The sequence below is a fragment of the Dioscorea cayenensis genome, chromosome 10, assembly GCF_009730915.1.
Source record: "Dioscorea cayenensis subsp. rotundata cultivar TDr96_F1 chromosome 10, TDr96_F1_v2_PseudoChromosome.rev07_lg8_w22 25.fasta, whole genome shotgun sequence".
Classification (NCBI taxonomy): domain Eukaryota; kingdom Viridiplantae; phylum Streptophyta; class Magnoliopsida; order Dioscoreales; family Dioscoreaceae; genus Dioscorea; species Dioscorea cayenensis.
Genome location: NC_052480.1, coordinates 3,908,009 through 3,920,206, shown reverse-complemented (window position 1 = coordinate 3,920,206; position 12,198 = coordinate 3,908,009). Strand labels below are relative to the sequence as shown.

General features: G+C 30.7%; 1 protein-coding gene across 1 annotated transcript; it reads right to left on the bottom strand.

The window, feature by feature from the left end:
• Nucleotides 1-4,419: 4,419 nt before the first annotated feature.
• Nucleotides 4,420-6,506, bottom strand: LOC120270938 (GDSL esterase/lipase At1g71250-like). Its single transcript, XM_039278017.1, has 5 exons — nt 6,356-6,506; nt 5,631-5,758; nt 5,267-5,512; nt 4,906-5,161; nt 4,420-4,577 (listed from the first exon to the last, which is right to left on the bottom strand). Exons 1-5 carry the CDS (start codon nt 6,504-6,506, stop codon nt 4,420-4,422), a joined length of 939 nt encoding a protein of 312 aa, XP_039133951.1.
• Nucleotides 6,507-12,198: the final 5,692 nt, after the last annotated feature.

Here is a 12,198-nt window from a genome sequence, read left to right as displayed (position 1 = left end):
AATTTTCTATGAAAAAAATAAAAAAATATAGGAATGAATATGACAACCTATATCCAAAACCGTGCCAAAAACCGTGACGAATAAAATTTTTTGTCACGATTTTTGGCACTGCATCAAGCATGCAGTGCCAAATTCTATGACAAATGAGTAAGTTTCTAATTATTTTATAAAAAATTGATTATAATTAGAATTATATCATCAATAATTTGAGATTCTTTGCGTGGATGGTTGTAATATAGATAAGACGAGTGGGTGTAAATAGTTATTAGTTTTTAATGTTTTACTTAATAAATTATTCACTAGTTTATTTGCATTATGTTCACTTTAACTAGGTTGACATGTTTCATATGCATCCATGCTAATTTTATATTTTGTTATTTATATTTAGTTGCTATAGACTGAATCATAATATTTGTGCATGTACACGGCAAATATAATTTTTATGGAAAAATAAAAATGTAGCAATGAATTTGACAAAGTATATCCAAAACCGTGACAAAACCTGTGACAATTAAATAATCTTATTTGTCACGGTATTTGGCACGTCTTTGGGTGCGCCGTGCCAAATAAAAATTATAATTTTTTTCTTAAAAAAATAATTTATTAAGTTTTAAAAATAGAATCATATTATCAATCATTTGAGATTATCGGTGGAGGGTTGTACTCATCTCTTCAATCCATGTCAATTTTATATTTGTTATTAATTTGTTTTTAGTTTTTTTGTAATATTACTAAAAAGACCATTTTTATGTTGGTCTATTTTGTCACTGTTTTTATCATGGTTTTAATCGTGAAAATATTGTTTTTGTATTTGTCACAGTTTTTGCCACAGATTGTAAGTACCGTGACAAATTTGTCACAACTATTGGCACGAAAACAAATATCGTAACAAACTTTGTCATAGTATTTGTTTATGTGCCAATTATTGTCACATTTTTGTTTCCGGACCAATTTCCGTGAAAAATTTGGCACAGTTTTTGTTTCCATACCAATTTTAGTGAAAAATCTTGCACGGTTTTCATTCCGTGACAAAATAGACCAACATAAAATGGTCTTTTAGTAATGTGAGGAAATTGGTAAAAAAAATTTAGTAATGTGAGGAAATGGGTAAAAAAAATTTAGTAGGGTCATACCACTACAAAAAAAACAGAAATTTGGCACGATTTATTTGGCACGGTTTTGATTCCGTGCCAAATTTGTCACAAAAATTGGCACGAAGCTGAAGATAGTGACAAAGTTGTCACAGTCTTTGGCATGATTACCAAATCGTGACAATTTTGTCACAGTATTTAGCACCATTTATATTTTCGTCTAAAATTTAAACAAAAACTAGTGCCAAAACTGTGACAAACACACCATCTCATTCTTTGTCACGGTTTTTGGCACGGCTAAGCCTAAATCATGCCAAAAATCGTGACAATGAAGTACATAGCATTTGGCACAGTTTTTGGCATGATTTAAGCTTGGTCGTGCCTAAAACCGTGACAAACTCACCATCTCATTCTTTCTCACGGTTTTTAGCACGGCTAAGCCTAAATCGTGCCAAAAATCGTGACAATGGAGTACATAGCATTTGGCACAGTTTTTGGCACGATTTAAGCTTGGTCGTGCCTAAAACCGTGACAAACTCACTGTCTCATTCTTTGTCACGGTTTTTGGCATGGCTAAGCCTAAATCGTGCCAAAAATCGTGACAATGGAGTACATAGCATTTGTCACAGTTTTTGGCACGGTTTAGGCTTGGTCGTGCCTAAAACCGTGACAAACACACCATCCCATTCTTTGTCACGGTTTTTGGCACGGCTAAGCCTAAACCGTACCAAAAATCGTGACAATGGAGTACATGACATTTGGCACAATTTTTGGCACGGTTTAGGCTTGGCCGTGCCAAAAACCGTGACAAACACACCATCTCTTTCTTTGTCACGGTTTTTGGCACGACCAAGCCTAAACCGTGCCAAAAACGTTGACAATAGAGTACATGCCATTTGGCACAATTTTTGGCATGGTTTAGGCTTGGCCGTGCAAAAAACCGTAACAAACACACCAACTCTTTCTTTGTCACGGTTTTTGGCACGGCCAAGCTTAAACCGTGACAATAGAGTACATGGTATTTGACACGGTTTTTGGCACAGTTTAGGCTTGGTCGTGCCAAAAACCATGACAAATACACCATCCCTTTCTTTGTCACGGTTTTTGGCATGGCCAAGCCTAAACTGTGACAAAAACAGTGACAATAGAGTACATGGCATTTGGCACGGTTTTTGGCACAGGCAACACACCATCATTTTCTTTGTCACTGTTTTTGGCACGGTCAAGCCTAAACCGTGCCAAAAACCGTGACAATAGAGTACATGGCATTTGGCACGGTTTTTAGCACGGTTTAAGTTTGGACGTGCCAAAAACCGTGAGAAATAAAGGAACATGTCAAAATTTTCATTTCCATAACTAAACATAATAATCCCTAATTTCCTTGCTAGACATAATAATCCCTAATTTCCTTGCTAATTTTCTTAACAATGTCTTCACTTTCCGGTTTTTATTAATCTTGAAATATTAAAATATAGATATGTGTTAGTTTAATTGATTGATGGATTGGCATCAAGATCCGACGGTCCACAACCAACATCAAAGTTATCAAGAGCCCTCCATCAAACAAAAACCCATCCTCTCCTCCATCTTGCTAATTTATGGATTACCTTTGATGTACTTAATTCAGTGTATATGTTTCACCTTTCCCGGCACAATTATAAATTCCACTATCGAAGCTTTTACTGCAACATTAGATATTTGAATTGAAGGCACTCTTTTGTGATTGTTGTGTACTAATGTTTGATACTCGGATCTTTATCTTGTCCCAAGATTCTTTTGTCTCATTTTACCTTGGAATTTCTGGTTTAATATGTTGTCTTTGTGAACTAACTTGCTTACTTTATTCTTCTATGAAATTGTACAAGAATTGCAATGTGTCGTTAAACATTGTATTGATGCTCGGATATTAATTTGGCATTATCTTATGAAATTTACACGATATGCAGAGTGACATTGAAGAAGCGACTAAGCAATCGTCCCAATTCGAAAAAAAGAGCTCGTATTTCTTTTAAGATTAAGTATAGGGTTTATGATGATGTATAGAGTTATGTTAGATTGGACTTTATTATTGTAATAATGCTATGATTGTAATAACATTTTGCATATTTAACGAATATTGTAAATTATATTTTGATGAAATTAAATGCAGGTTCTAATATTAAATAAATTTATTTGTGAGTTATTTTATTTTTCCAAATAGAATTGTGCCAGATTTCGTGACAAAAAATTATGTCAATAGCATCAGTAAATTCGAATCTGTGAAAAAACCGTGACAAAAAATGTGTCAACAATCATGTTAAATTTAAAAACGTAACAAAAATTGTGCCAAAAATTATTTTTGTGACATTCAACCGTGCCAAAAATGGTGACAAAATCAATTGTGCCAAAAACCGTGACAAAATTGACCGTGCCAGAAACTGTGACAAATTTGACCGTGCCAAACACTGTGACAAATTTGACCGTGACAAAAATCGTGACAAAATCGATCGTGCCAAAAACCGTGCCAAAAATCGTGACAAACTCGATCGTGCCAAAAACCAGTGATAAAAATCAATCGTGCAACAATCGATGACAAAAACCGTGACAATTTTGTCACGGGCTTTTACTATTCCGTGACAAATTACATTTGTCACGCATGCTATAGGCATGGTTAATATTCCGTGCCAAAATTCGTGCCAAAATCAGTTTGTCACGGTTTTTTGGTTTATTTCCGTGCCAAAATTACCGTAGCAAATTCTATTTTTTTCTTGTAGTGTACTACGTACCATTACAACCTTCCTTTCAGACAATGTCTATGTATATGATTTAAATCAGGATCAATAAATTGAAAATTATCTTGTAGTTCAGTAATATGAAAAAGCACTTATCTTGTAGAACTAAATATATTTTGGAAAGTAGAGGTTTTTAGGATTCTTGTCAATTAAACATATATAATGCTTTAGTGGTTTTTTTATAATTATTATTGTTTGAAAAGAAGTATTAACTTTTTGCAAAAAGTTAAAAATATATAGGAGTTTATGTACACACATTCTTCTAATATATATATACAACCAAATTTAGTTATGGTACATACATAACAATAGATGTGAAGACAGGCAGAAGTCATTTTTCAGTTTTTCACAAAGTTTTTATTAACCATTCCTATCCACACAAATTAAGTTTAAAGTTCAAACCATGCATATTTATTCAAAGAAGATCTAAATTAACATTCATGCACTTAATTATTAAAAAGATCTTCTAACCATTCTGAGAAAAGAGTCCTTATATTTGAGCAAGCTGCTGAACATTGACAGGATAACAATCATTAGTAGAACCTCTGAAAGCTCTCTCAGCCAAAAATCCTATTCACACTGCTTCTGTAGGGATGAAATGCATCCCAGAAAACATACTCTCTCCGGTTCGAGCACGGTGTACTTATCGGCACACATGTGATCTGCGCTCGATCCCTTCCTAATCCGCAACATGCTCGATCCACAACCAAAAATCCTACAGTGTTACAAGTAAAAATAAAATTGTAAAAACTTGCAAGGAGCAGAATTTAAGATATATATGATATGCTGAATTCTAACAAGTTTCTGACACACTGATAGATGGTCAATATTACAGTAACTAATAATCCTACATTGATTGATTTAAATTATATAGATTTGAATATATAAGCATAAGTTATCAACTTGAATTCTTGTTTATATAAATTACATGAATTGGATATGATATCAGAAGCAACAAGTACTATTTTAAACATTAAAGCATACATATAATCACAGGATGTTTTTCTATAAAATTTATAACAAATTAAAACCAATTCACATACCATAATTCCTGGGGTTGTTGAGCAGATCACCTAGAGCACCATAAGTGTTACCATAAACAAAAACAGCTCCGGGATGGTTTGTGTTCAACTGCTGAACAAGGTTTCTAAGTCTGACATTAAACAAACCAACCATTGCATTCACTTGAGATACACATCTGTCCGGAGGAGCATATCCGGTGGCTCTCTGGTTCGGAATGCAACCGAGCGGGCCAATTCCGGCAAGCAAGAACTTCCGAAGCCCCACACTGTGCAAAGCCTGCACGTACCATGGCTTCCATTTCATGTTCATAATAATAATAATAATAATAATAATAATAATAATAAAGTTAAAATTAAAAAAAGCTTAATTAAATTTACTTACAAGTAGTTGTCTAGTGTAGTGATTTAGCAGAAGGTTGGCATACTCTTGAGTGTTATAAATATAACTTGAATGATAAAGAGATGGCAACAAGTAGTTATTTATGTAGTCATTGCTACCAAGTACCATCACTGCAATGGATCTCGCTAAGTATTGAGTGAAGTTTCCGGCATCACCGATTACTTGTCTTAAATCGTTCAAGTTGTTCTCAAAGTTGAGGACTTGCTGATCTAGACTAAACCTGTCACCCTGTACATTAGAAAGACAGAAAATTAAGAACAAGAGGATGAGTTTGAGTAATTAATAATTTTTACTTGATTAATTATTAATTTTTATGTGTTAATTAACTAAGTTTGTGTATGTTTACAAGATATAGGCCAGTCTCTTCAAGGATTCCTGCAGCTGCTGAAGCATAGTTCACTCCATTTATTAATCTTGTGCCATTAAGACCAGGTGTTGTGTATGCTGGTATGTATGGAAGCCCAAGAAGTTCACCTGATTATATATATATATATATATATATATCAAGAGAGAATAGAAAAATAGAAAATTATTCTTTAAAGACATTTAACAGATACTTGTTAATGTAATATATATGTATATATGCATATATAATAGATATATAAAACAAAATAAAACAACTCCATGTCACAATTTATTATTCCATATTTCATCTAATAATATAGAATCCTAATAATTAGTAGATATTTCTAACATATAATATATATATATATATATGTATATGTACATGTATGTATGTATATCAAAATTCATGAAAATATTACAATACATTAAGCCTAAAACAATCTTAAAAATCTATTATAAAAAATTTTTGTTTTTTTTTTATACTAAAAGAAAAACATAAATCATGTTAAAGATTATGAAAATAAGTTTCTATTGAAATATTTTTTTCCCCACAAATTTTACAAGATAATTTTTCTATATATTTTTCCTATCCATGCATGATTGTGGTACATTCATATATATATATATATATATATTGATGGAGAAATTGACTTGCGTATCCGATATATATATGTATATGTATATGTATATGTATACTAAAAAAGAGAATGGTTTAGAGAGAATCACATAGGAAATCAATGACAGTTTTGCCATTGCTGAACCTCCCTGTAGGACCTTGAAAGAAGTCAATGCCATAAGGGTAGTAGTTGGCTTTGGCAATGGAAGCCAAGTAGTTGTTATTCCCATCATCAACCAAAGAGTCACCAAACACAAACATGGCTGGAACTTGTGCTCCTATTGCAGCTTGATCACCACTAGTTATTGAACTCTGCATCACCATCACCACTAAACATACAAACATCATCAACATCATCATTTTGATGGATATAATTATAAATTTTTATAATTGAGTTTCTTTTGTTAAAATGAAATGCATGAGATTTATAAGAAGAGCTTTGAGAGTCTTGTAGAGGAGTCTTCTTGTGTAACTGTTAGCATTGCATGCATGCAAGTCATGAAGGAGTTGTGTTTCTTTTTTTGAGATTCTCATAACGTCTCATGGTTTTTTGGCTTTTGTCATGGGAATAATGCAAAGTTGGCCATGCATTCATGCCATTTGCTTGCTGTTTATTTGTTTAATGTTTACATTAATTTGTAACTAAAATCTAGGCATGGCATGATTAATTAATTATCTATAGTTTATTTATTTATTAATTTATATATCAAGGTTCACATTCAGCCCATGGATTGAGTGAAACAACGGAGAAAAAGAAACCCTATATATGAATTCTAATTAAACAATGTCTTTTTATATGAAAAATCTTAAACATGATTCAATTAACTTAATTAAAACTTAGTGGCAATAAAGTTTAATGTTTATCTAGTCAAATCCAATGTAGTAATAATATAAATTAGAAACTTATATATCAATAACTCAATCCAATCATGTGTCCAAGATGTCAAAAATTGCGGCTATTTATTTGTGAGTGATGAACAACCACATGTCCCATTTCTTCTTTTCTTTCACCTCTAACAAAAGTTTTAGTGTAGTACTTCTAACGCATGAACCGAAAAAGGTTAATTTATATTTATGTAAATATAAGTATCATTGTTCCAATGGATCACATGCACACACAAAACATATATATATATATATATATATATGCAAGTCTAAAGGTTGTTGTCCATTCATATCAAAAGTGAAAAATAAAAGAAGCATGAACATAGAAAGCATTTGTGATTGATTAAATCTTTGTACGAAATAATGTTCAGCTTTTGTTGACATTGACATGGCATGCACAAAGAAGAGCTTCAAGTTGACAAACTCTCTCTCTCTTAACTCCCTTAAAAGATGCATTATTGGAATTCTATAATAATGAAAATTTTGACAACATTAAAGTTTGTAAAACTTTGTTAGCTTATTAGAAGAATTAATGGTACGTTTCTAGGTGTGCATGTGAGGATGACAATCAATAGAAAGTTCAACTAGAAATGGCAAAATCAAATGTCACATTGCGTTAGTTTAAAGGAGCTCACAAAGTAATGCTTTCTTTCTTTCTTTCATTCTTTCATTCTTTCTTTTTATTTAAAATAAATAAGTCATGTAATCGTGATAGAAGAAAAAAGTAGTGAATTTTTTTTTTAAATCATCTAATGGCGTGTAAGATGATGATCAAATTTGAACCAGAGATCATGTGCTTGATTTGCACTTTTGCTCCCCAAAATAATTATTTTCTAGTGTATTATGTTGACCAACATGTACACCTCAAGCTTTTTTCTTTAGCCACCCTTTTGGCATGCCATTTGAATTTGAAAGCAAGGAGGGACCAACAAGCTAAACTTTTCTTTTTTTTCCTTTTTTTTTCTTTTATTGTGAGAAAAAAATATATATTCAAAACCATATATATATATAATACAACTCTGAACATCAGTGGTAACTACTAAATCAGAATATAACATATATATATATATATATATATATATTGAAAAATGAAAAGTATAATGTGAGAGTTCTATCAATTAACCAAACTTTATTTAGTTAAGTCATAGTGATTGACGTTAACTTATATATGGTCATCAATATATATACATATACAGGCGAACAGGCCTTATGCAAGTTGCGTGCTTTATCTCATAATAACTTTCAAATCATAACAAGATTTCAATATTGCAAACATTTACTAGTTGGAAAATGAATGATGGATAAGACTCCACAAACTTCAATCTTTACATGTATAAAGGAAGAAAAGTACAAAGTTTTTCACATGGCAATCAACATGAAATTGAAGATTTTGGGTACTACCCCCTCCCATTGCTTACTTTTGACACATTAACACAATAGAAACTATGAAAAAAGAACTTCAAATAGATAATAACAACATTAAAAAGGCATTCAAATCTATATAATACGACTAGAAACATTAATGATAACTATATATATATAAATATATGTATGTTTGTCATAAGTTTTATCATTATATACAAGCACAAGCATTTGAGATGTTTGAAAAATGAAAATATTGACTCTGTCAGTCAACCAAATTAAGCTTATTAATTAATTTATTAGACCCTTTCACTCACATATGTTGATAGTTTATATATATATATATAGGTTTTAAAACTTTTGATATTAGTACCCTTTCACTCACATATGTTGATAGTTTATATATATATATATATATATATAGGTTTTGAGTTTTAAGGTTTTAATATATGAAATTAACATGAGATTTCATTAATTAAATGAAAATTATTTTGGCTAATGAAGAAGATTTGATTGCTATCAGTTAATGTTTTATATTAGACATTACGTCATATGAATAAAATTTCTATTAGAATATACAATAGTGGGAAATTATTATTTAAAAAATTTAAATCACATAATAGAAATTAATATGAAATAGTGTAAAATTATTATCCTAAAAAAAGCTTTTTTAAAATCCAGTTACATGATTTATTTTATTTTATTTTTTTAAACTATGTTTATTTATTTTTAATTTTTATTATAACATTTTATTTTACTAAATGAAATTAATGTTATGAAAGAAAAAGATTATTATAACTTACTATGAATAAGATAAAATGATTTTTTTTTAAAGCAATATGGACAAGCCATCTCACACACACTTTTTTATTGTTAGGTCTCAATCACATAGTAAGGAGAAAATTAAACCCTCCATCCTCTACTTCTTACATAGAAATCAAGTTTATTACTATTTAGTTACTGTGGCCAATATAATATAATTAATAATGGTTAGTCGATGCACAAAATTATTTATTTATGTTTTTTTAATTTTTTTTCTAAAGTTTGTTATTGTGTTAAATTTCAATATATTATTATTTGTTTATTATTCTTCTTCATTATTATTATTATTATTATTATTATTATTATTATTATTTACAATAACATAGAATTTTCATTATTAATGTGAGATAACTACTCTCATTGTCATAGCGACCAAAACAAGATAGTGCTTTAGTACTATTCCAATAGAGGAAAGCACTCACTAAGTACTTGCACTTCTGTGTGATCAAAACTCTTTCAAGAGCTACTTCCTTTGATAATACTCTTCAAGCTACTTGAATTGCTGATATAGAATAATATTAAGACAAAGAGACTATGAACATAAATAAGATAGAGCACTTCAAGATCAATCATTCTTCCATCTTGTTTTTGTGGACTTTTCAGTAGCTAGCTAGTGAGGATATGAAAAGCATTCTGGTTGGTTGTTGGTTGCTGGATATTTGTTTCATATTCTTGTTAATGTTGGTGGAGATGCTTGTGCCCTGCTTGAGTCTTTCAAAACCTCCTAAAATGAGATCACCATGTTCCATAATGGTTGACTTGTCAAGTTTTGTGTGCGTGTGTGTGTGTGTGTGATGTGACAAACCATATTGTCATTATTATCATGTCACATAATCAAAAAGGAGAAAGGAAAAGCACCACATGACGACTCCATCAACTTTGCAATTTATCTCATTTTCTATATTATTCCTTGAGAAAGGGAGAAGCTAAATAAATTCAATTTAATAATAATAATAATAAGGTAATAAAAGCAAAAACCAAATTGTTATGGAAAAATAAATTCTATATGTCTCCTTACCATTTTAGTGCCTTGTATAATTTATCAATTTTCATTAAAAGTAAATAAATGAGTTATATATCATCAATTGATCTAGATTATGTAAAAATTTATGTAAGCAACTATTTTTGTGATATTTATCCTAATTTTTCAATGTTTATGTATTTCTTCTGCTCTAAAAATGAACCCGCGCTGACAAATTAGTTTATAAAATAAATCTTCCAAAGGTGATAAAAACTAAAATGGACCTTGTATCACAATCATAGAGGGAAAACATTTATTGGCCTATGCATGCTTCACTGAAATTTTTATGATCATGTTGCCCTCCTATTAGTGTGTGTGAGAGTGAGAGCTCTAGGCTTTCTCTTTTAGCTTCAACATCTCATCATTTATGCATTTTCTTTCTCTGTGTTGGTGCTGTCTATCTGCAATCATAGACCAAGAAAAGCTAATCAACAAATAGCCCATATCTATATTCTCACATCTATATCAAGAAAATGAATTTTAATTTAATTGACTAATATACATATACATTAACAACCTCTTGGTTTATAACTCGCTAAATCTTTATTTCAAGGGAGGAATCCCATAGTTTTCCGCGATCAAATTTCAAAATTCACGCTAATAACACACGCGTATTGATTGAGATGTTACATCACGCTTGTACATTGTCTAAATCTAAGTAGATGAGACTTGCATCGCTATTTATTAAAATATAGACAACTGGAGAGTTTTGATCTATATATATAAGTAAATCCAGCCTACACAATACATATCATTGCATTAGTTGACAACAACAACAAACCACTCAAGCCTCGAAAACTCAACCTGAGACAGACCCAAACCCCGAACCAGAACAAGTTTGATGTTGACAATCCGGTTGAATACTGGCTTCCTAGCTCCATCTGGTCTGATTTGTTATTGCGACATCGTTATCCACTAGCTTTTTATGCAGAGCCTCATAAGTGGCCCCAACTATTAACGAGTGTTTACATTTGCTTCCACTAATCCATGAACTCCAATGAGATTCTCTTGTCTCTGGCTTTGTGGGCCCCCACTTGTATCTTAAAACAAGCCGCAGGCCCATTAGGCTACATTTCTTACTGGTTGTGAGGATGGTTTGGTAAATGGTCGCGATCAAATGATGAGTGTCCATTTCCTCTAGTATTGGAAGTTTCTATATTTTATTTAGCAACATAAATTACATTTTAAAAATATATATATGTATATATATATATATTGCTTAATCTTTTACTAATTTCTTGGATTTTATTAGTTGTTTTTGATATTGATTTGAAAGCATTAAATCGCTACGAAGCTGAATATAGACCGAACATGATTCGCCTGATATGATATGACTATTGAGCGACTAAAGTTTTTATTTCATAAATAAATTATTATTAATGAAATATAGCAATAGTTTGCATACAGAACATGGCTACTGCATGATTAAAATAAATAAAAAGAGTAGATGAGAGTAAGGTGTATATTTTATATTTATGTCGTTATTTAGCAAAATGAGTATATCAACTTTACTTGATCATCAGGTAGGAGATTTATTATGGAAAATAAAGGCAAAAAGCGTTTTTTGATTTGATGTTTTTAAAGTTTTTTTTTTTTTGAAAATATTTTATTCAAACCTTATTAATTAATTTTTTTTTAAAACAACTTTTCTTAATATATTGGTATGTTACTAAGATAATGAATGGGCAGACCCTGAGTTGAATTCATGGACCAGCAATACTGAAATATCTTCTCAGTGTATATGTGATATGAATTTAATTATCCCATATAATATTTGAACAAGTTAATAAATTTTTAAGGAGTTATTAAGTTATTATAACGGGTGCATCTGTATATATGTTTGTCCTATACCAGCCAATGAAA